General features: G+C 36.4%; 7 protein-coding genes and 1 pseudogene across 16 annotated transcripts; all 8 read left to right on the forward strand.

Moving 5' to 3' along the window:
- Window positions 1–67: 67 nt before the first annotated feature.
- On the forward strand, window positions 68–606 carry LOC117578142 (salivary glue protein Sgs-7-like). Its single transcript, XM_034263360.2, has 2 exons — window positions 68–178; window positions 255–606. Exons 1-2 carry the CDS (start codon window positions 151–153, stop codon window positions 491–493), a joined length of 267 nt encoding a protein of 88 aa, XP_034119251.1. The 5' UTR covers window positions 68–150; the 3' UTR covers window positions 494–606.
- A 1,595-nt stretch (window positions 607–2,201) lies between these two features.
- LOC117578141 (salivary glue protein Sgs-7-like) lies at window positions 2,202–7,621 on the forward strand. 3 transcript variants are annotated; one of them, XM_034263359.2, is made up of 2 exons: window positions 2,202–2,318; window positions 2,384–2,732. In XM_034263359.2, exons 1-2 carry the CDS (start codon window positions 2,291–2,293, stop codon window positions 2,620–2,622), a joined length of 267 nt encoding a protein of 88 aa, XP_034119250.2. In that variant the 5' UTR covers window positions 2,202–2,290; the 3' UTR covers window positions 2,623–2,732. The 3 variants fall into 3 exon arrangements, with proteins under 3 accessions (XP_034119250.2, XP_051864783.1, XP_051864781.1); XM_052008823.1 differs by lacking the exon at window positions 2,384–2,732 and adding an exon at window positions 7,272–7,621 and having other exon boundaries at window positions 2,215–2,318; XM_052008821.1 differs by lacking the exons at window positions 2,202–2,318; window positions 2,384–2,732 and adding exons at window positions 7,100–7,203; window positions 7,272–7,621.
- On the forward strand, window positions 4,427–5,345 carry LOC117578143 (salivary glue protein Sgs-3-like). The gene is made up of 2 exons (XM_052008810.1): window positions 4,427–4,536; window positions 4,611–5,345. Exons 1-2 carry the CDS (start codon window positions 4,509–4,511, stop codon window positions 5,231–5,233), a joined length of 651 nt encoding a protein of 216 aa, XP_051864770.1. The 5' UTR covers window positions 4,427–4,508; the 3' UTR covers window positions 5,234–5,345.
- Window positions 7,622–8,678: 1,057 nt separating the features above from the next.
- Window positions 8,679–9,312, forward strand: LOC117578139 (uncharacterized; annotated as a pseudogene).
- A 2,163-nt stretch (window positions 9,313–11,475) lies between these two features.
- Window positions 11,476–21,405, forward strand: LOC117578140 (salivary glue protein Sgs-3-like). Of its 8 annotated transcripts, XM_052008820.1 has the most exons (4): window positions 11,476–11,581; window positions 11,656–11,756; window positions 11,853–11,894; window positions 11,931–12,249. In XM_052008820.1, the coding sequence occupies exons 1-4, from the start codon at window positions 11,554–11,556 to the stop codon at window positions 12,120–12,122; spliced, it is 363 nt and encodes a 120-aa protein (XP_051864780.1). In that variant the 5' UTR covers window positions 11,476–11,553; the 3' UTR covers window positions 12,123–12,249. The 8 variants fall into 8 exon arrangements, with proteins under 8 accessions (XP_051864780.1, XP_051864778.1, XP_051864777.1 ...); XM_052008818.1 differs by having other exon boundaries at window positions 11,877–12,249; XM_052008817.1 differs by having other exon boundaries at window positions 11,477–11,581; window positions 11,853–12,249.
- On the forward strand, window positions 18,890–19,653 carry LOC127566408 (salivary glue protein Sgs-3-like). The gene is made up of 2 exons (XM_052008812.1): window positions 18,890–18,954; window positions 19,024–19,653. The coding sequence occupies exons 1-2, from the start codon at window positions 18,927–18,929 to the stop codon at window positions 19,533–19,535; spliced, it is 540 nt and encodes a 179-aa protein (XP_051864772.1). The 5' UTR covers window positions 18,890–18,926; the 3' UTR covers window positions 19,536–19,653.
- Window positions 21,406–22,451: 1,046 nt separating the features above from the next.
- On the forward strand, window positions 22,452–23,188 carry LOC127566409 (salivary glue protein Sgs-3-like). The gene is made up of 2 exons (XM_052008813.1): window positions 22,452–22,516; window positions 22,586–23,188. The coding sequence occupies exons 1-2, from the start codon at window positions 22,489–22,491 to the stop codon at window positions 23,083–23,085; spliced, it is 528 nt and encodes a 175-aa protein (XP_051864773.1). The 5' UTR covers window positions 22,452–22,488; the 3' UTR covers window positions 23,086–23,188.
- Window positions 23,189–23,859: 671 nt separating this feature from the next.
- Window positions 23,860–24,763, forward strand: LOC127565525 (RNA-binding protein 12B-like). Its single transcript, XM_052004371.1, has 3 exons — window positions 23,860–23,966; window positions 24,028–24,669; window positions 24,759–24,763. Exons 1-3 carry the CDS (start codon window positions 23,939–23,941, stop codon window positions 24,761–24,763), a joined length of 675 nt encoding a protein of 224 aa, XP_051860331.1. The 5' UTR covers window positions 23,860–23,938.
- The last annotated feature ends 4 nt before the right edge of the window (window positions 24,764–24,767 follow it).

The raw sequence follows: 24,767 nt of genomic DNA on the forward strand, positions 1-24,767 counted from the left end.
GCGCAATTGTTCGATTCGCAATCATTGTTACGGCACGTGGCCAACGGAAATGTGTCGAGAGATCCTATATAACGGGAAACTCATGTTGGAAAAAGTATCAGTTTCCATCTTCACCTTGAGAAGTGCAGTAATCGAAGCATAACATTCAATATGAAAATTTCCATTGCCTGTCTTATTGGTAATGCCACCGATCTTGTCGAGGAAGTCAAGGATTTGATGATAATAATAAAAATTAACACATCCTTTACTTGCAGCCACCTTCTTGGTCTTGAGCTTCGTTGACTTCTCCGAGGCAGGCATCGGTTGCCCCCTCAGGACCGTTCCCCCACCAACCCAGCCATGGTCGCGATGCCAGCCATGTGGTCCCGGAGGAAGAGCTTGTCCTGGGTGCTCAGATCAACCACAGCTCTGCGAGGAGCTATTGGCCCAACTGAAGGAACTCGAGGACCAGATCAGAGTTTGTGTCTGCGGCCAGAGCCGTTGGTTGGTCTAAGATCGAAAAGGAATTGCGGCAATGATAATGGAACACGTTCACAACTTTGTTAATTAATTGTTTTCTGTTTTTTTTTTTTGATTGAATAAAAATTTAATATCGTTAAAAATTAATTCTTGAAGTTTTATTATCCATAGTTTTGTTGAAGTTGTAAATAAATGAGTTTGAATAACAGCTTTTGAAAACGAAAAAAAAAATAGATCTTTACAGATTCTTTAATATTAAACTATTGAAAATTCATTTCATTAATATGAAATTGTTGGTAGAGAAACAGAGGGAACAAATAATCTACATATAAGGAAGTTGGTAACCTTTGTAATGTATATTTTTATACATCTCAATTTAAGCTATAATCTAATCTATCTATATTACCTGCATAAATTATAATACTCGAACATTTTAAGAAAGCGAAGAAAATATGATCCTTGGGTTACGTATAATACGTATTTCGATTCTTGCTTTATTTTAAATATATTTACCGAAAAGAATAACTTGAAATTTGTATAAATTCAAGTATGTTAATTGGATCTTCTTGAAAAGGTCACTCATTACACCTCTAACTCTAACAAACCCGATTATTCAAGTATCCATCGATAAATATTGACACTAAGAATAAACTTTTCGAAATTCCCATGATTTATGTTGCTTTACTTTAATGATCCTTGCATTATTAGCTTGTTATTATAAGTACTAACCATAGGGTAGGAAATGCAACAGGGAGAAGGAGGAATCTCCGACCCTATAAAGTATATACATATATTCTTAACCAGCGTCAACAGACGAGACGATATAGCCATATCCGTCTGTCTGTCCGTCCGTCCGTCTGTATGAACACCCAGATCTAAGAGACTAAAAGAGATAGACATATAATTTTTTTTGATAGCATTTGTTTTGTTAGCACCGAGATCAAGTTTGTTTCAAATTTTTGCCACGCCCACTTCGGCCTCCGCAAATCGAAAAAAATTAATAAACAAGCTACATTTTAAATCTAAAGCCGCAATTTTTGGTAAATAGAATTCAAATTCCAGTTGTTATGATTCCTGGAAGTTTATCTGTATAAGTTATTTAGGAAGTAGTTACATATGTATGGAAACCTCGCCTTCTTACTACGGGTATTCGATACTTTGGCTGACAATCTAGTATAATTTGTTCTCTTTTTGGTATATTTGCATTGTAGTACCAAATGAATATACCAAATATAACCTTTGGTATTTTACTACTTTTGTAATATATTAATTTAGTATATTATTAGAACATTTAGAATAATATCACAATGTTTTGCTTTCATTAAAAATGGATAGCGGGTATCATAAAGTCGAGTAAACTCGATTGAACCTTTCTTTTATAAGAATCTTAGCAAGAGATGGTTCATCAAATTTCATGTTGGTAGTTTGAAGACTAATGAACAAACTTTGCATAAAATCGTATAGAAAGATGTTATTCATTACCCAGGTCATGAACTTAATGATTAACTAGGTCATTTATATTTTACAACTTATTTGCACAATTGTTCTATATGTAAATATTATAACAGAAAAAGTACCATGAACATTACTGAAAATTGGCAAAGTTTAGCCTTAAAATGCATAAGATTCTTTCCTCACTGAGTGGAAAATTTAGTGGTATTTATATTTAAAACATTTATTTGCGCAATTGTTCGATTTGCAATCATTGTAACGGCACAAGGCCAACGGAAATGTGTCGAGAGATTCTATATAATGGGAAACTTATGTTGGGAAAAGTATCAGTTTCCATCTTCACCTTGATAAGTGCAGTAATCGAAGCATAACATTCAATATGAAAATTTCCATTGCCTGTCTTATTGGTAATGCCACCAAAGGAACTCAAGGATCTGATGAAAATAAAATTTAATAAATTCTTTATTTGCAGCCAGCTTCTTGGTCTTGAGCTTCGTTGACTTCTCCGAGGCAGGCATCGGTTGCCCCCTGAGGACCGCTCCCCCTCCAACCCAGCCATGGTCGCCATGCAAGCCATGTGGCCCAGGAGGTAGAGCTTGTCCTGGCTGCTCAGAGCAACCTCAACTCTGCGAGGAGCTATTGGCTCAACTGAAGGAACTCGAGGACCAGATCAGAGTTTGTGTCTGCGGCCAGAGTCGTTGGTTACTCTAAGATCGAAAAGGAACTACGGCAATGACAATTGAATACGGTCACGATTTTGTTAATTACTTGGTTTCAGTTTTGTTTTTGTTTGAATAAAATTTTATAATGTTTGCATATTAGTTCTTGAAGTTTTACTATCCACATTAGTTTTTAAACTATTTAAGGCCAACAAAAAAAAAAATGTGATGAGCATCAAAGTTAATTTTATTATTATGGAACTTTTAGCAGAGAAAGAAGTTTATTCCCTTCTCTTAACTTATATATTCTATATTATATATTACCACGATTTTTTGGTACATATAAGAATAACAATAGTACTTAAGATTCCTAAGAAAATATTAATGCGATCAGATAAAAACTGTAGTAGGTTTTTAAGAAATACTTTTTTATGTGCAAAAATGTTTACTTACTATGGTTAGTTGCTGTACCTGACAATCTGGTATATTTCGCACTCTATGGTATATTTTGACTGCAGTACTATGTAAATATACCAAATGTAGGCTTTGGTATATTTTTTATACCCCGCTACCCATAGGGTAGAAGGGTATTATAACTTTGTGCCCGGCAGGAAATGTATGTAACAGGTAGAAGGAGGCATCTCCGACCCTATAAAGTATATATATTCTTGATCACCGTCAACAGCCGAGACGATATAGCCATGTCCGTCTGTCCGTCTGTGTGTCTGTCCGTCTGTCCGTATGAACACCTAGATCTCAGAGACTATAAGAGATAGAGCTATAATTTTTTTTCGACAGCATTTGTTATGTTTGCACGCAGATCAAGTTTGTTTCAAATTTTTACCACGCCCACTTCCGCCCTCGCAAATCAAAAAAATCGAATAACAAGCGTAATTTTAAAGCTAGAGTTATTTTGGTATATACAGTAATAACTATAGTAGTTATGATTCCTGAAAATTTGGTTGCGATCAGATAAAAATTGTCGAAGTTATTAAAGAAATACTTTTGTATGGGCAAAAACGCCTACTTACTAGGGGTCTTAGTTGCTTTGGCTGACAATCTTGTATATTGTGACGTCTATGGTATATTTTGAGTCTGTTACTATATCGATATACCAAATATACCATCTAGTATATTTTTAGTATTTTGTAGTATATTTGGTATATTTGAGAAAAATACCGCAAAATACATTTCTTTTATTCAAAATGGGTAGCGGGTATCTCACAGTGGAGTACACTCGACTGTAGCTTTCTTACTTGTTTTAAAATTATTTTTGCGATATTAATTTTAAGTTGGTATATTTTTAAAATAATACTACGCTGTTTTGCTTTTATTCACAATGGGTAACGGGTATCTCAGGCATCGAATAGTAATATTATATGAGTCATTATGTTAAATATATTTACTTAAAGGAATAACTCGAAATTTTTATAAATTCAAGAACTTTAATTGGATCTTTTTAAAAAGTGCACTCATAGCAGCTGCATGTATGATAACTTTAAAATTTAATGAATACCCAATTATACAAATATTGATCGTTAAATATTGACACGAAGAATAAACTTTTAGGGACTACGTTGACTTAATACTCTATAAGAGATATCTAAATAATTGAAAATAAAGGAAAAAATGTTGCTTTACTTTAATGATCAAGATTAACCAACATGATATTCTGTATGAATTTTCCTGAATTAAATTTCATGTTAGGAGTTTGAAGACTATCAATAAAAGTTGCACCAAATCGTATAGAGCGAGGAACGGACAGACAGACGTGGCTATAAATTGATCGATGCCTTAGTTTCATTTATGTTTATAACTTATTTGCACAATTGTTCGATATGTAAATATTATAACTGATAGCGGTACTATAAATTGGCAAAGTTGAGCCCCAAAATGCATCAGATTCTTTCCTCCCTTCGAGAAGTACTGTGATCCATCATGAAATTCACCATTGCCTGTCTTATTGGTAACAAGATTGTTTTCTTCGCTCGGAAGACTGTAAGGATCTGACATTGAATATATCGAATAATCTATTTTCAGCGAGCTTCTTGCTCATCAACTGCATCGGCGTCTCTGAGGGAGGTTGTGGTTGCCCCACTAAATCAACGACAACCACTCGTTGCACGAAGGCACCCACCAAATGCCCCACAATACCCACTGGCAGACCCACACTACCCACTGGCAGACCCACACTACCCACTGGCAGACTCACACTACCCACTCGCCCACCTACACTACCCACTCGTACACGGCCTACACGACCCACTGGCAGACCTACACGACCCACTCGCTCACCTACACCAACCACTCGTAGGACAACGCGAAGAACCACCCGCAGGACTACCCGCAGGACTACCCGCAGGACCACTCGCAGGACCACTCGCAGGACCACCCGCAGGACTACTCGCAGGACTACTCGCAGAACCACTCGCAGGACCACTCGCAGGACCACTCGCAGGACTACTCGTAGAACCACTCCAAGAACTACTACTCCAAGGCCAACCCAGCCATGGTCGCCATGCAAGCCATGTGGCCCTGGAGGTAGAGCTTGTCCTGGCTGCTCAGAGCAACCACAGCTCTGCGAAGAGTTGTTGGCCCAAATCAAGGAACTCGAGGACCTGATCAGAGTTTGTGTCTGCGGCCAGAGCCGTTGGTTGGTCTAAGATGAAAATTGAAGGAATTACGACACGGACACTTGACTAACGCGCACGACTTTGTTAATTAATTGGTACAATTTTGTTTATTTAATAAAAATTAGATATTGTTGCATATTAATTCTCGACTTTTTACTAGCTGTGCTAATTTTTAAACTAAGTTTTTTTTTATAGTTGTAAATATAGAAGTGAAATTAATTTCTCTTATTCCAATTTGCTATAATGTTAATTGCATTAACTATATTAAAGTTTATAAATAAAGAATTTAAATGAAACAAGTAAGAAAGCTACAGTCGAGTGTGCTCGGCTTTAAGATACCAGCTACCCATTTTGAATAAGAGCTAAATAGTGCAGTATTAATTTAACGATATTCCAAATTAATACACCGCAAAAATATTATAAATATACCAAAGGATATTTTAGGTACTATATTCAAAATATATATTGAAAACAAATTATATCTCTATCTCTTATAGTCTCTGAGATATAGGGATTCATACGGACGGACAGACAGACAGACGGACGGACGGCCATGGCTATATCGTCTCGCTGATCAAGAATATATATACATTATGGGGTTGAAGATGCCTCCTTCTCCCTGTTACAAGCATTTCCTGCAGACACAAAGTTATAATACTCTCTATGGGTAGCGGGTATAATAAATAAATAATATTTTTTTGGATTATTAACAATTCGAACACTATAAAATACTTTCGTATTGGATCCTTTTTTAATGTTGAATTTATATGCAGACATCGAATATGAGTCATTATATCAAATATATTTACCTAAAAAAAATAACTTTCAATTTGTATAAATTCAAGTATGTTAATTGGATCTTCTTGAAAGTGCACTCATTAACTCTAACTCTAACAAACCCGATTATTCAAGTATATAACGATAAATATTGACACGAAGAATTAATTTTTCGAAATTCATATGATTTATGTTATTTTATTATTATAATCCTGCATTAGTAGCTTGTTATTTTATGATCTACCCATAGGGTAGGATGTGTCACAGGCAGAAGGAGGAATCTCCGACCCTATAAAGTACATATATTCTTAACCAGCGTCAACAGACGAGACGATATAGCCATGTCCGTCTGTCCGTCCGTCTGTACGAACACCCAGATCTCAGAGACTAAAAGAGATAGACATATAATTTTTTTCGATAGCACTTGTTTTGTAGACACGCAGATCAAGTTTGTTTCAAATTTTTTCCACGCCTCCGCAAATCGCAAAAAACAAGCGTATTCGATACTTTGGCTGACAATCTGGTATAATTTGAACTCTTTGGTATCTTTACTACTATATACTACTACTATCTTTAATACTATATAAATATACCTTCGGTATATTGTTTTACTTTTGAGATATTGTATATTAATTTAGTATATTACTAGAATTATTAGAATAATATCACACTGTTTTGCTTTCATTCAAAATGGGTAGCGGCAATAAAAAAAGTCAAGTAAACTCGATTGAACCTTTCTTTTATATGAATCTTAGCAAGAGATGGTTCATCAAATTTCATGTTGGTAGTTTGAAGACTAATCAACAAAGTTTGCATAAAATCGTATAGAAGGATGTTATTCATTATCCAGATCATAAACTTAACGATTAACTAGGTCATTTATATTTTACAACTTATTTGCACAGTTGTTCTATATGTAAATATTATAACAGAAAGACTACCATGAACATTACTGAAAATTGTCAAAGCTTAGCCTTAAAATGCATAAGATTCTTTCCTCACTGAGTGGAAAATTTAGTTGCATTTATATTTAAAACATTTATTTGCGCAATTGTTCGATACGCAATCATTGTAAAGGCACGTGGCCAACGGAAATGTGTCGAAAGATCCTATATAATGGGAAACTTATGTTGGGAAAAGTATCAGTTTCCATCTTCACCTTGATAAGTGCAGTAATCGAAGCATAACATTCAATATGAAAATTTCCATTGCCTGTCTTATTGGTAATGCCACCGAATGAAGTCAAGGATCTGATGATAATAATAAAAATTAACACATCCTTTACTTGCAGCCACCTTCTTGGTCTTGAGCTTCGTTGACTTCTCCGAGGCAGGCATCGGTTGCCCCCTCAGGACCGTTCCCCCTCCAACCCAGCCATGGTCGCCATGCAAGCCATGTGGCCCAGGAGGTAGAGCTTGTCCTGGCTGCTCAGAGCAACCACAGCTCTGCGAGGAGCTATTGGCCCAACTGAAGGAACTCGAGGACCAGATCAGAGTTTGTGTCTGCGGCCAGAGCCGTTGGTTGCTCTAAGATCGAAAAGGAACTACGGCAATGGCAATTGAATACGGTCACGATTTTGTTAATTACTTGGTTTCAGTTTTGTTTTTGTTTGAATAAAAATTTTATAATGTTTGCATATTAGTTCTTGAAGTTTTACTATCCACATTAGTTTTTAAACTATTTAAAGCTAACAACAAAAATTTATGAGCATTAAAGTTAATTTTATTATTATGGAGCTTTTAGCAGAGAAATACGAGTATAAGAAAGTTTATTCCCTTCTATTAATTTATATATTCTATATTATATATTACCACGATTTTTTGGTACATATGTATAATAACAATAGTATTTAAGATTCCTAAGAAAATATTAATGCGATCAGATAAAAACTGTAGTAGGTTTTTAAGAAATACTTTTTTATGTACAAAAACGTATACTTACTATGGTTAGTTGCTGTACCTGACAATCTGGTATATTTCGCACTCTATGGTATATTTTGACTGCAGTACTATGTAAAATTAAAATTATTTTTGCGGTATTAATTTTAAGTTGGTATATTTTTAAAATAATACCGCGCTGTTTTGCTTTTATTTACAATGGGTAGCGGGTATCTCAGGCATCAAATAGTAGTATTATATTAGTCATTATGTAAAATGTATTTACTTAAAGGAATAACTCGAAATTTCTATAAATTCAAGAACTTTAATTGGATCTTTTTAAAAAGTGCACTCATAGCAGCTGCATGTATGATAACTTTAAAATTTAATGAATACCCAATTATACAAATATTGATCGTTAAATATTGACACGAAGAATAAACTTTTAGGGACTACGTTGACTTAATACTCTTTAAGATATATCTAAATAATAGGAAATAAAGGAAAAAAATGTTGCTTTACTTTAATGATCAAGATTTATCAACTTGATTTTCTGTACGAATTTTCCTGCATAAAATTTCATGTTTGGAGTTTGAAGACTATCAATAAAAGTTGCACCAAATCGTATAGAGCGAGGAACGGACAGACAGACGTGGCTATAAATTGATCGATGCCTTAGTTTCATTTATTTTTATAACTTATTTGCACAATTGTTCGATATGTAAATATTATAACTGATAGCGGTACTATAAAATTGGCAAAGTTGAGCCCCCAAAATGCATCAGATTCTTTCCTCCCTTCGAGAAGTACTGTGATCCATCATGAAATTCACCATTGCCTGTCTTATTGGTAACAAGATTGTTTTCTTCGCTCGGAAGACTGTAAGGATCTGACATTGAATATATCGAATAATCTATTTTCAGCGAGCTTCTTGCTCATCAACTGCATCGGCGTCTCTGAGGGAGGTTGTGGTTGCCCCACTAAATCAACGACAACCACTCGTTGCACGAAGGCACCCACCAAATGCCCCACAATACCCACTGGCAGACCCACACTACCCACTGGCAGACCCACACTACCCACTGGCAGACCCACACTACCCACTCGCCCACCTACACTACCCACTCGTACACGGCCTACACGACCCACTGGCAGACCTACACGACCCACTCGCTCACCTACACCAACCACTCGTAGGACAACGCGAAAGAACCACCCGCAGGACTACCCGCAGGACTACCCGCAGGACCACTCGCAGGACCACTCGCAGGACCACCCGCAGGACTACTCGCAGGACTACTCGCAGAACCACTCGCAGGACCACTCGCAGGACCACTCGCAGGACTACTCGTAGAACCACTCCAAGAACTACTACTCCAAGGCCAACCCAGCCATGGTCGCCATGCAAGCCATGTGGCCCTGGAGGTAGAGCTTGTCCTGGCTGCTCAGAGCAACCACAGCTCTGCGAAGAGTTGTTGGCCCAAATCAAGGAACTCGAGGACCTGATCAGAGTTTGTGTCTGCGGCCAGAGCCGTTGGTTGGTCTAAGATGAAAATTGAAGGAATTACGACACGGACACTTGACTAACGCGCACGACTTTGTTAATTAATTGGTACAATTTTGTTTATTTAATAAAAATTAGATATTGTTGCATATTAATTCTCGACTTTTTACTAGCTGTGCTAATTTTTAAACTAAGTTTTTTTTTATAGTTGTAAATATAGAAGTGAAATTAATTTCTCTTATTCCAATTTGCTATAATGTTAATTGCATTAACTATATTAAAGTTTATAAATAAAGAATATAAATGAAACAAGAAAGAAAGCTATAGTCGAGTGTGCTCGGCGTTAAGATACCAGCTACCCATTTTGAATAAGAGCTAAATAGTGCGGTATTAATTTAACGATATTCCAAATTAATACACCGCAAAAATATTATAAATATACCAAAGGATATTTTAGGTACTATATTCAAAATATATCGAAAATAAATTATATCTCTATCTCTTATAGTCTCTGAGATATAGGGATTCATACGGACGGACAGACAGACAGACGGACGGACGGCCATGGCTATCTCGTCTCGCTGATCAAGAATATATATACATTATGGGGTTGAAGATGCCTGCTTCTCCCTGTTACAAGCATTTCCTGCAGACACAAAGTTATAATACTCTCTATGGGTAGCGGGTATAATAAATAAATTATATTTTTTTGGATTATTAACAATTCGAACCCTATAAAATACATTTGCATTGGTTTGTCGATTCTTTTTTGATTTTGAATTTATATGCACACATCGATTCTTAATTTTAATAGTTTAGGTTGAATCGACTGACTCAAGGGAGGCAGAGCATAGTCCTGGAAAGGTTCGTAGATGTACTAAAGTCACTTGATATGAATTGATTATTGGAGAAAGCCAGCAGAACCCCAAAGAGCGGTGATTTAAAGTACCGCAGCCGAAGTCTCCATAACGTAAGACATTTGCAGAGAAGTTGTTCATGTGCTTATCGGACAATAAGTGAAACAATTTCTTAGTATTCAAGTAAATCCTCGGTTTACTACAATGTTAACCGTTCCAATCACATATTAACATTTACATCTACTATATCTATATCTATATCTATATCTATATCTATATCTATATCTATATCTATATCTATATCTATATCTATATCTATATCTATATCTATATCTATATCTATATCTATATCTATATCTATATCTATATCTATATCTATATCTATATCTATATCTATATCTATATCTATATCTATATCTATATCTATATCTATATCTATATCTATATCTATATCTATATCTATATCTATATCTATATCTATATCTATATCTATATCTATATCTATATCTATATCTACATCTATATCTATATCTAAATCTATATTTATATCTATAACTATATCTATATCTTGATCTATCTATCTACTTATATATACTTCTTATACTTATATCCACTAAGACATATCTTATTAGACATTTTCTGGTTAAATTATGATAATTATATTAGTTTCAGTGAAATTAGTTAAAAATATAAAACTTTATTTGTAAAACTAATAACTAGGCTGTGAGTCATTACGAAAAACATATTTATTTAAACGAATAGCTCAAAACTTGTGCAAATGCAAGTAATTTAATTGGATCTTTTTGAAATGTGCGCTCACAGCAGCTGCATTTATGGATACTTAAAATTTAAAGTTGAATAAATACGAACCCGATTATCCAAATATTTATTAATAAATATTGACACTAAGAATAAATTTTTCGGCAGTCCGATGTTTTAATACCCTTTCTGACCTATCGAAAACAAAAGAAAATAAATGGAAACTTGTTACTCTATATAAATACTTTCGGTGATCATTACTAGCTTGTAAGTTTATGAAAATCTTACAAAGAGGTATTACAAACAAAATTACAGGTTGATAGTTTGAAGACTGAAACTCAAAGGTTGCATGAAAACATAAAGAAGAATGGACGGAGAGACATCGCATAATCGATTAGCCTTTAATAATTCTTGCATTGCCCTAGTTTAAATTATTTTTAAAACTTATTTGCACAATTGTTGGATATGTAAATATTATAACAGATAGAGTATTGGGAGGATTACTATAAATTGGCAAAGTTGAGCCCCAAAATGCATCAGATTCTTTCCTCCCTTCGAGAAGTACTGTGATCCATCATGAAATTCACCATTGCCTGTCTTATTGGTAACAAGATTGTTCTCTTCCCTCGGAAAACTGTAAGGATCTGACATTGAATACATCGAATAATCTATTTTCAGCGAGCTTCTTGCTCATCAACTGCATCGGCGTCTCCGAGGGAGGTTGTGGTTGCACTAAATCAACGACAACTCGTTGCACGAAGGCACCCACCAAATGCCCCACTCGCCCACCAACTCGCCCACCCACTCAGCCACCAACTCGCCCACCCACTCGCCCTCCAACTCGCCCACCCACTCGCCCTCCAACTCGCCCACCAACTCGCCCACCCACTCAGCCACCAACTCGCCCACCCACTCAGCCACCAACTCGCCCTCCAACTCGCCCACCAACTCGCCCACCAACTCGCCCACCCACTCCAACGCCAACCAAGCCATGGAATCGTTGCCAGCCATGTGGTCCAGGAGGTAGAGCCTGCCCTGGTTGCCCAGGACAAGGACCACTCTGCAAGGACCTCTTGGCTCAATTGGAAGCCATTGAGAAGAAGATCAGAGTTTGCGTCTGTGGCGAGAGCCGTTGGTTGGTCTAAGATCGACAAGAAGATACCGCACCGCACCGCACTTGATTGTTGACCATGAACTTCTATTTGAATTTACCGATAGAAATGAGTTATTTGTTATCTAATTAAAAACTATATATTACTGCAGAGAAATTAAGCATATTTTGTTTCCATCTAGAGGGGGGAACCATTCAACAATGAGTTTTCTATTCCATTGACCAAAAATTTTTACCTGATTTCGGATTTTGAAATTATATCTAGCAAAATTTTCAAATTTATAAGTGGAAAATCTGCAATCAAGATTGTTTGACTGATCGTTAAGCAATTTATATATATAAAAAAAAAAAAAAAAAAAAAAAAAAAAAAAAAAACATTTAATGTGAAAGCAACTTCATTCCTGAAATAAGCATATACATACATATGTATATACTGAAAATCGTAAAATAAAATTTTCCATGCATATATAAAATATATCATATATGGTCACACTGTCTGATGTCATACCAAATTTTTGCTTGAATAACTTTGAAGTTTCTTATCAGTTTTGGTATTATTAAAACAATAGATATTGTCCAAAAATTCTTAAAAATACTAAATAAAATACCACAAGAATACTTGAATATACCTAGGGCTATACTTAATATATTATTAAAGTGCTATAGTAGAGGTCAAAATATACCAGGTTATCAACCAAAGCAGCTCAGACCTTACAGACAGTAGGCGTAATTTGCAATACAAAATAATTCTTAAATAATTTCTACAATTTTCATCTAATCCCAATAAAATTCTCAGGATACTATACTATCATTCTTTATACAAAAATATACAAAAATACAAAAAAATTTTGCTGAAAAAGAATGTTAATTCTATCTCTTATAGTCTCTGAGACAAAGTATAGAATTTCGTCTATGCGTATTCCAAAATCGCCGTCTAGGTTTAAGGAGAAGAACACTATAAACTTTCAAATTAAGATTCGTATTTTACGGAAAATATTACTAAAGTTGTCTTATGGTATTTGGATCTCAAAATATGTTGTTTTCTATACTCCAATAAGAAAAGTATCACTAGATCTTTTAGAATGTTGTACTCATATTTGGAAAGTAACCTAGAGTGAGAAAACAAATCTACTGTTTTTTTTTCTAAAATGTTTTTTTTTCTTTCTTTATTTTATTTCTTTTCGTCATTCGATAAATTTAATCAGATTTGTCCTATCTTACAAAGTCCCTTCTAGCGTCAATCTCACACAAGTGACACCCAATTTTTTTTTGCAATTCATACATTTTTTAAGTGTTGTAAAGCACGCAATGTTTACTTAATTTAAGTGTTCAGTGTTGCATAACAATAACTTAGCTTAAGTGTTGTGTAGTGTAAAACGATTAACAGATAATGAATGAAGCAATTCTACGCTATTCTATTTTAGTTATAAATGTTTTCAACATTACGAATTGACAAAAAAAAAAAAAAAAAAATGGTCCGGTATTTTAAATCAGCATATGTTGTACAATTATAAGCATAAGTATAATGCTCCCGTCCGTATTCGAAAATATTTTTGCCTGCTTGTATGCAATCAAAAATACGCATCAAAACAAATGTTTCATTTCACAAAGAAAGTTGGAGACATATTTAAAATGTATTTGCGCAATTGTGCAAATCAAGTATTCCAATTTTATGATGGCACGTGGTCACTGAGCAGTCCTATATAATGGCCAAATGAAGACATCGAAATCATCAGTTCGGTATCCAGATATCCAGCAAAAACATCATGAAACTAACCATTGCCTGTCTTATTGGTAAGTATTGCAACAACTCACAAATTGAATTTGCAATACAACTTCTCTACTTTTAGCGAGCTTCCTGCTCTTCAACTGTGTCGATCTCTCGGTAGGAACCGAAGACTGTGGCTGCGAGACAAGCACTCGAGAACCTCTTACGACCCGGATGACAACAACCTGCGAACCGACAACACCTGAGACAACCACACCTGAGCCAACCAGGCCACCAAGGCCGACCAGACCATGGAGACCAACCAGGCCATGGAGGCCATGTCCTCCATGTGGTCCAGCTGGCCCGCGTTGTCCTGGCTGTCCCGAGCAGGGAGACCTATGCAGGGAACTCTTGGCTAAAATTAAAGCCCTTAGGGACAACATCAGGGCCTGCGTTTGTGGACAGAGTCGCTGGCTGTTGTAAGCCATAAACAAAGCAGAAAACATTTCTCACTTTTTTTCCATTAATGAGTAGAGTAGATGAATTTGTTAATTTAATTCTTGCCACATTAATAATTACTAATAAATACAAAATTTCATACTTTTAACAATAGTTCAATGATGTTTTTTTTTAAATGTAAGCAAGCTATCAAAGCTTCAACCCACTGTTAAGGAATACAAATACCAAATGAAATATATGGATTAAGTGAGACCTTACTTATTTTAAGTTTGTTCCAATTGATACTGTTCCTATGCCTCAGTAAAATAAAAAAATACTGATGTGGGTTTTGACCGAGAATTGGTTTTATAAGTTTCTGCTCTAAGCAAAACTATTGATTCTTGACCGACAGTAACAGGAGAGACAATATAGTAATATTTTAACACTCAGATCTCAGAGAGCAATGGAACTAACATTATTTTCCAATAAGAAAAAATCTACAGCCGAGTGTGCTCGACTGTGAGATACTCGCTACTTATTTTGGAAAAAAACTGAAGTATTTATTTTAAAATGTACCGAATTAATACACTGAAAAAATACTAACATTAAACCAATTGTTTTTTTTTTTTTTTTTTTTTTTTTTTATACTGTATACAGTACTGTATTCAAACCCCTAGTAAGTAGACATTTTTCCCATATAAAAAAAATTTTTTAATAAACATAAACTAACAGGCAAATCAATCATGTTTTCCATTTTAACAACATGCCAAAATAATTGAAAAACAAGTAAAAAAGCTACAATCGAGTGTTCTAAACCAAATTAAAGTACTGCAAGAATAGTAAAATACATAGAGGCTATATTTGAAGTACTCCTTGCAAAATATAACAAACGGAAATCTCAAGATATTTGAATTGCGATTGGAAGAAATAATTTAATAAGCCAAAAATGAAGTGCCTAAGATAATCTGTGGTAAAACGAGTTTAAAATAAAAAATAAAATAAACTGCACTAAACGACAAAATTAACAGTTTATTTAAACTATATTACCTGAAGAGATATGTGTTTTTTATAAAATAAGTTTCTGGCACATTTATTGATATAACAAATAGTTAAAATGTGGTTCGAATATATGATGTGGTATATTTTAATACCAAGCCATATATTCGGTATATTATTTACATATTTTAGTAATCAAGTCTCCCTCATACATAATAAGTTAGATAAGTTGGAGTCCAGAACACTCATTTCTATCTTTGGGACTTAAAAAAAATGTCGAGTCTGAAAATCCTAAATGGCTTTCCATAGTAAACCTTAGCATACTTCGTAGCATATTCAAAATATGACATAAATAAATTATCGGTTAAATGCACCGTAACATCATATTTATTTACACTAGAAAAAGCTTTCTTGAAAACAGTGCACAATGCACGTCTAGAAATAAAAGCCTACATGTATAAAATGCAGTATTGGTTTATTTAAACAATTGATTAGCACAATTGTTCGATTTATAAATATTTATAATGCTATTTGTACGATAGCCATATTACTATAAATTGGCCAAGCTGAGCCCTAGAAAGTATCAGATTCTTCCTTTGCTTCGAATTGCATTGTGATCCATCATGAAAATTGCTATTGCCTGTCTTATTGGTAAGACTTATACGACTGTTCTTCATCTTTTTGGATGAAGAACCTGGTATTAATCTGGAAAATAAATCTTTTTCTTTCAGCGAGCTTCTTGCTCTTGAGTTTCGTCGACTTCTCAGAGGGAACATCTCCGGAGGAGGACTGTGGTTGTACAAAGTCAACCACCAGAGCCCCACCAACCACTTGCAGGACAACCAGACCCCCACCAACCACTTGCAGGACAACCAGACCTCCGACAACCAGACCCCCTCCAACCACTCGTAGAACTACCCGCAGAACCACCCGCAGAACTACTCGCAGGACGACTCGCAGGACCACTCGCAGAACTACTCGCAGGACGACTCGCAGGACCACTCGCAGGACCACAACTCGTAGACCAAGACCAACAACCCGCAGACCAAGACCAACCAGACCATGGAGGCCATGTGAGCCATGTGGTCCTGCTGGCAAGGCCTGTCCTGGTTGTCCTGAGCAAGGAGAACTCTGCAAGGATCTCTTGGCTCAACTGCAAGCCATTGAGAACAAGATCAGAGTTTGCGTCTGTGGCCAGAGCCGCTGGTTGGTATAAGATGAACATGGAAGCAGTATTTTCACCTATAGCTTTTTACTAATGTATATTGATTGATCCATTTAAATGTTTTTTTTTTTCTAATTGAAATAAATCAGAATATTATTGCATAAAAATTAATACTGTTTTGACTATTAAGGAATTGTACAGCTTTATTTCTCATTCCTGATATATCAGATTTACTTGTTTTCTATATAGTTTTTAGAGTTTATTACCATAGTTGTATTTATATTCCTTTTCACTTTCATTCCTCATCAATATATTTTGCAAAATCAGTCGATTTTTTAAATTCTTCCCTTTTTATTGTGCTCTGATGATCCTTTTAATCAAACATAATTTGTTGAATACTCATGAAATTACGAATTACACTAGCACTTGCAAATTGTTGGGCTTCTCTATTTATCTTAATGGTAACAAGATGTTTTTACATAACGAAACTATTAAAGAAACAGCGTGTTTTTACATTTCACGCTTCTATTTCAAAATGGCTTGAATGTCGTTGAAATTTTCGAAGATTGCACTTTGAAATACTGAGCAGACGTGGTTTTATTGTTGTATACAACATTGTTAATACATTGTTTGATGAAACTTAAGTTAAAATTCAAATAAAAACAAGTAAGAAAACTACCCGCTACCCATTTTGAATAAAAGCAATATATTTTGTGGTATTATTCTCAAAATATACCAAATATACTGCAAAATGCTAAAAAATATACCAAATGGTATATGTGGTATATCGATATACCATAGACGGCACAATATACCAGATTGTCAGCCAAAGCAATAAGAACCCCTAGTAGGTAGGCGTTTTTGCCTATACAAAAGTATTTCTTTAATAACTTCGACAATTTTTATCTGATTGCAACCAAATTTTCAGGAATCATAACTACTACAGTAATTATTGTATATACCAAAATTCGTAACTCTAGCTTTACGCTTGTTATTCAATTTTTTGATTTGTGGGGGCGGAAGTGGGCGTGGCAAAAATTTGAAACAAACTTGATCTACGTGCAAACATAACAAATGCTGTCGAAAAAAAATTATGGCTATATCTCTTATAGTCTCTGAGATCTAGGTGTCCATACAGACAGACGGACATGGCTAGATCGTCTCGGCTGTTGACGCTATTTTATTATTTTTGCCACGCCCACTTCCGCCCCCGCAAATCAAAAAATCGAATAACAAGTGTAAAGCTAGAGTTACGAATTTTGGTATATACAGTAATTACTGTAGTAGTTATGATTCCTGAAAATTTGGTTGCGATCAGATAAAAATTGTGGAAGTTATTAAATAAATACTTTTGTATGGGCGCTATATCGATATACCATTTGGTATATTTTTAGTATTTTTTAGTATTTTCGGTATATTTTGAAAATGATACCGCAATATTTTGCCTTTATTAAAAATGGGTAGCGGGTATCTCACAGTCGAGCACACTCGACTGTAACTTTCTTACTTGTTAATAATGTCCTATTATTCCTGTTTGGAGAAGTAATATTAAACTTGCCAATTTAGCTAAATATTAAGGCAATTTCATTGTTTTTCTTTAACTACCAGCATGTTATATCAGCAGCTACAGCCCTAGTGTCAAAAGAGCTTAATATGCATTGACAAATTAAGCTATTAGTAATCATTTGATAATTCGCTCTTGTAAAAGTCGTTCTCAAAAATGTGCATGTACCTATACGTGATATATTGTAAGGGGACGTTTCGCTAAACTTCCGACCATTTTAATTGCGAAGACTCTCTTGGCAAAGTCTTGGAAGTCTCTTATAGAGAATCGCCCAAAAATCGCGGAAGAATTTCGCAAGCATTACGGGACTCGTATGACAATCGCGGTAAGCAAGTAACGCGGGACAATCATTCGACAATTGAGGGACAATCGCAGAATGATCGCGGGATAATCGTCCGACAATCGCGGTAGGCAAGAATCAGGGGCAATTGGGAGTCAATCGCGGTAGGCAAGAATATCGGGAATGATCGCTAGATAATCCCCCGACAATCGCGGTAGGCAGGAATCGCGGGACAATCGCGCAAGAGTTGCGTATCGCCTTCTGCGGTGCAAAACCTAGTGATCCTTTCATTTGTTCGCCACGTTTACTTCCAAAACAATTATATTCAAAATTAATTAAATTAAATATGGTTACTGAGCACAAATAGCAATATTTTAGCAGTATAAAAATTTATAATAAAAGTATAAGTTCAGTATAACTGAATATTACACAAACTGCACTCGCGTGGCAAAACTCTATTCTCGTCATCATCTTTGCTAATTTTAACATGAGCAGGAACAATTGAAAACCTGGCTAAACAATCGACAATAATAAAACATAAGTTACACTTATTTATATCATTTATTTGTGCAATTGTTCGACTCTAAAAATATGTTAGCACGTGCTTCAGCCGAATATTAAGGCGAGTCCTATTTAAACCCTAACTGCAACTGTAGAAAGCATCAGTTCCAATCATCAGTTCTCATCATGAAACTAGCCATTGCCTGTGTTATTGGTAATACATCCAATCCTAAAGCAACCAAATGACTTATTAACTTGACCACCCAACTCTCCTTATTTTCAGCGAGCTTCTTGCTCTTGAGCTTCGTCGACTTCTCCGAGGGAACTTCACCGAAGGAAGACTGTGGTTGCACAAAGTCAACCACTAGAGCCCCAACCACATGCAGGACAACCAGACCCCCTCCAACCACTTGCAGGACAACCAGACCCCCTCCAACCACATGCAAGACCACTCCCAGGACCACTCATAAGACAACACACAAGACAACTCGCAGGACAACACGCAGGACCACTCGCAGGACAACCCGCAGAACCACCCGCAGGACCACTCGCAGAACCACCCGCAGAACTACACGTAAGACTACACGCAGGACTACAACTCGTAGACCAAGGACAACTCGCAAGCCAAGACCAACCAAGCCATGGAAGCCATGCCGTCCATGTGGTCCTGGTGGCAAGGCCTGCCCTGGCTGCCCAGAGCAAGGAGAACTCTGCAAGGAGCTCTTGGCCCAGCTGGAGAAACTTGAGAAGAGGATCAGGGCCTGCGTCTGTGGTCAAAGTGCCTGGCTGTTGTAAAGTGAAAAAGTCAGCTACGACTTTGAATGATGAATCTGGACCCCTATTTGACTGAGTTGATTAAATTATTATTGTATTTTAAATTCACTAAAAAATAAATATTTATTATATTGCATAATCTGAAACTTGTAAAATTTGTTTAGATAATGAAATTTATTTTTATATAGTACATAACATTTATGGAAGTTAGACTCCGATCTTATATTAGATCAAGTTTTCAGATTTAGTAATAAGATTTTAACTGCCACCGAATTATTCTGCATGAGTTGAGAATCTATTATTAAAATTGAAGCCTAATTTAATTGAATATTTTATACAGTGTATATGAAGGAATAATATGTTTCATATGGAATCTCATAAATACTGATCTAGTATTGACTACATATGTAAATACATAGTCTTTTAAATGTGGATCCGATAATGAACTTGACAAGTAAGAAAGCTACAGTCGAGTGTGCTCGACTGTGAGATACATGCTACCCATTATGAATAAAAGCAAAACAGTGCAGTATTAATTTTGAAATATACTAAATTAATATACTGCAAAAAATTTAAATTATACCAAATGCTATATTTGGTATATTGATATAGTACTGCATTTAAAATATATCACAGAGTGCGTATTTCGCATAACTAATGAATAGAGTAAATGTCTAATAAGGAAAATCGAAACCGAAATATTGTTTAATCTGATGATATGTGGGATCATACTATGCTAATAAAAGTTCAATCGCAATTAAAAAATCTGCTTTGAAACCTTATAACAATTTCAACTTTTATAGATTCGAATTAAATGTCCACTTGGAGGTACGTATATATGTATTTATATTTACTAAATACACGTGAAGATTGCCCTACAAAATTTATGGAAATACCGAGATTCAGTTAAAACAGAATTTCGCATAAAAATATTTGAGTAAATAAATATTTCACCAGCTTATTCCAGTATTAATATATGTTATTAAGACATTTCTTACTTTAGCATTCAATACTTGCTGTAAGAGTTTACAAAGAAAGATCAATTTATTTGAACAAGCTATTTGCACAATTGTTCTATTTATAAAACTTTATAATGCTCCTTTTAAAACTCTTACTATAAATTGGCCAAGCTGAGCCCTAGAAAGTATCAGATTCTTCCTTTGCTTCGAATTGCATTGTGATCCATCATGAAAATTGCTATTGCCTGTCTTATTGGTAAGACTAATTCGACTGTTCTTTAAGCAAAAGCATCTTTTTGTGGATGAAGGATCTGGTCTAATCTGGTAAATAAATCATTTTCTTTTAGCGAGCTTCTTGCTCTTGAGCTTCGTCGATTTCTCCGAGGGAACTTCACCACAGGAAGACTGTGGTTGCACAAAGTCAACCACCAGAGCCCCACCAACCACTTGCAGGACAACCAGACCCCCTCCAACCACTTGCAAGACCACTCCCAGGACCACTCATAAGACAACACACAAGACAACTCGCAGGACAACACGCAGGACCACTCGCAGAACCACTCGCAGGACCACTCGCAGGACCACTCGCAGGACCACTCGCAGGACCACTCGCAGGACCACAACTCGTAGACCAAGACCAACAACCCGCAGACCAAGACCAACCAGACCATGGAGGCCATGTGAGCCATGTGGTCCTGCTGGCAAGGCCTGTCCTGGTTGTCCTGAGCAAGGAGAACTCTGCAAGGATCTCTTGGCTCAACTGCAAGCCATTGAGAACAAGATTAGAGTTTGCGTCTGTGGCCAGAGCCGTTGGTTGGTCTAAACTGAAAAAGGAATCATTTTTGCTGTCCCAATATTTTGACTAATTGATTAGCTTGATATTGATTTGCAACTTTTTTATTGAAATAAATCGGAATATTCTAGCAATTAAATTTTCTTTTTTGTGTCGAAACTTATAATGAATTTAGGTCTCTGTGTTTATTTCTCCGAATTTTTAATAATGTCCTATTATTCCTGTTTGGAGAAGTAATATTAAACTTGCCAATTTTGCTAAATATTAAGGCAATTTCATTGTTTTTCTTTAACTACCAGCATGTTAGATCAGCAGCTACAGCCCTAGTGTCAAAAGAGCTTAATATGCATTGACAAATTAAGCTATTAGTAATCATTTGATAATTCGCTCTTGTAAAAGTCGTTCTCAAAAATGTGCATGTACCTATACGTGATATATTGTAAGGGGACGTTTCGCTAAACTTCCGACCATTTTAATTGCGAAGACTCTCTTGGCAAAGTCTTGGAAGTCTCTTATAGAGAATCGCCCAAAAATCGCGGAAGAATTTCGCAAGCATTACGGGACTCGTATGACAATCGCGGTAAGCAAGTAACGCGGGACAATCATTCGACAATTGAGGGACAATCGCAGAATGATCGCGGGATAATCGTCCGACAATCGCGGTAGGCAAGAATCAGGGGCAATTGGGAGTCAATCGCGGTAGGCAAGAATATCGGGAATGATCGCTAGATAATCCCCCGACAATCGCGGTAGGCAGGAATCGCGGGACAATCGCGCAAGAGTTGCGTATCGCCTTCTGCGGTGCAAAACCTAGTGATCCTTTCATTTGTTCGCCACGTTTACTTCCAAAACAATTATATTCAAAATTAATTAAATGAAATATGGTTACTGAGCACAAATAGCAATATTTTAGCAGTATACAAATTTATAATAAAAGTATACGTTCAGCATAACTGAATATTATACAAACTGCACTCGCGTGGCAAAACTCTATTCTCGTCATCATCTTAGCTAATTTTAACATGAGCAGGAACAATTGAAAACCTGGCTAAACAATCGATAATAATAAAACACAAGTTGCACTTATTTATATAATTTATTTGTGCAATTGTTCGACTCTAAAAATATGTTAGCACGTGCTTCAGCCGAATATTAAGGCGAGTCCTATTTAAACCCTAACTGCAACTGTAGAAAGCATCAGTTCCAATCATCAGTTCTCATCATGAAACTAGCCATTGCCTGTGTTATTGGTAATACATCCAATCCTAAAGCAACCAAATGACTTATTAACTTGACCACCCAACTCTCCTTATTTTCAGCGAGCTTCTTGCTCTTGAGCTTCGTCGACTTCTCCGAGGGAACTTCACCGAAGGAAGACTGTGGTTGCACAAAGTCAACCACCAGAGCCCCAACCACATGTAGGACAACCAGACCCCCTCCAACCACTTGCAGGACAACAAGACCCCCTCCAACCACTTGCAAGACCACTCCCAGGACCACTCATAAGACAACACACAAGACAACTCGCAGGACAACACGCAGGACAACTCGCAGGACAACACGCAGGACCACTCGTAGAACCACTCGCAGAACTACACGTAGGACTACACGCAGGACTACAACTCGTAGACCAAGGACAACTCGCAAGCCAAGACCAACCAAGCCATGGAAGCCATGCCGTCCATGTGGTCCTGGTGGCAAGGCCTGCCCTGGCTGCCCAGAGCAAGGAGAACTCTGCAAGGAGCTCTTGGCCCAGCTGGAGAAACTTGAGAAGAGGATCAGGGCCTGCGTCTGTGGTCAAAGTGCCTGGCTGTTGTAAAACAAAAGAACTGCTTTCGACTGATGAATCTTCTTGATCTTATGATGAACTTATTGATTAATTAAAATTTTTTTTGCTAAGATAAATAAAAATAATATACTTGCATATGAATTTTTAAGCTGTGTTATATTTTTTAGCAGCCAGTAAAGAGTTTATTTTTATAATTACATTTTAAGATGTTGAGTTTCACATTTATGCCAACTCAAAATTGGAAAATGGTCAGAAAAAAACAATTTCCATTATTTTCAAATATTGAGAATTTAAATTTTAAATAAAATATTAAAAAATATGTACTCTCATTTATATACATATATACTCCAATTTAATAGTCCTGAGACTAACAATTGTTTTAAATTTTATATGTTTTAATTTATATGCTGTGTTTGTTGTGGATCTCTTTAAACAGCTGTCATATTTTGATTGCTCGGAATATATTCTTCAGGTGAAATATGACTACAACAAATATAGATACATTGCCTTGCTACAGTAAACTCAAATCCAATATGAGATGAACAGAGTATCGCAGGTTTAGTTTTATTATAAACACTTTCAATTCGTAAATTCACTTACATTTTGGAGATGATCAGTCTTGGGTGATCATGTAACGAAAGCGTGTTAAGTGAACTTTGTGTCAGTTTTTACGACGCGTGCGTTAAACAAATAGCCTTGAACTTTTTGAAATGGAAATTTTTTATAATATATTTTTAAAGAAGTTATATGGGTGTGTTTGTTCAATTGCTTGTATCTGTAATGAAGAGCCCTATATAATGGGAGCGTAGATTCGGCCAAAGCATCAGTTTCTACCTATACGTCATAAAGGGATTCAGCAGAGAGCCCTGCCGGACCTATCGTCATGAAACTGACGATCGTCTTTCTTATTGGTATGTTCGCTACTTCATCACATTTCATATAAAATACTAACCTTTTATCAATTACATCAAGTGAGCATTGTGCTCGTAAGCATTGTCGATCACAGTGCAGCAAAGGAACGCCGAAGGCACAAGGGGCACCCAGCTAGGGGCAATCAAGGATCGTGTCCCTGCGAAACGAAGAAACCACCTCACAGGGAACCGTGTAAAACGAGAAAACCACACCATAAAGAACCCTGTAAAACAAAAAGACCACGTACAAAGAAACCCCGTAAAACAAAAAAACCACATCACAAGCAACCCTGTGGTTGCGGTTGCGAAACCACGCGAAAGGCAACGAGAAGACCAACGCGTAGAAGGACAACGCATAAACCACCTTGTAGAACTACTCGAAGGCCACCTTGTGAAACAACACGTAAACCTCCGTGCGACACCACTCGAAGGCCACCTTGGGACACCACTCGAAGGCCACCATGTGAAACAACGCGAAAACCACCCTGTGAAACCACTAGAAGGCCACCTTGGGAAACAACGAGGAAACCACCTTGCGACACCACTCGAAGGCCACCTTGGGACACTACTCGAAGGCCACCCTGTGAAACAACGCAAAAACCACCCTGTGAAACCACTCGAAGGCCACCTTGTGAAACAACACGTAAGCCACCTTGGGACACTACTCGAAGGCCACCTTGGGACACCACTCGAAGGCCACCATGTGAAACAACGCAAAAACCACCCTGTGAAACCACTCGAAGGCCACCTTGCGACACTACTCGAAGGCCACCTTGGGAAACTACGACGAAGTGTAGCACC

This window comes from Drosophila albomicans, chromosome X, assembly GCF_009650485.2.
Source record: "Drosophila albomicans strain 15112-1751.03 chromosome X, ASM965048v2, whole genome shotgun sequence".
Taxonomy (NCBI): Eukaryota; Metazoa; Arthropoda; class Insecta; order Diptera; family Drosophilidae; genus Drosophila; species Drosophila albomicans.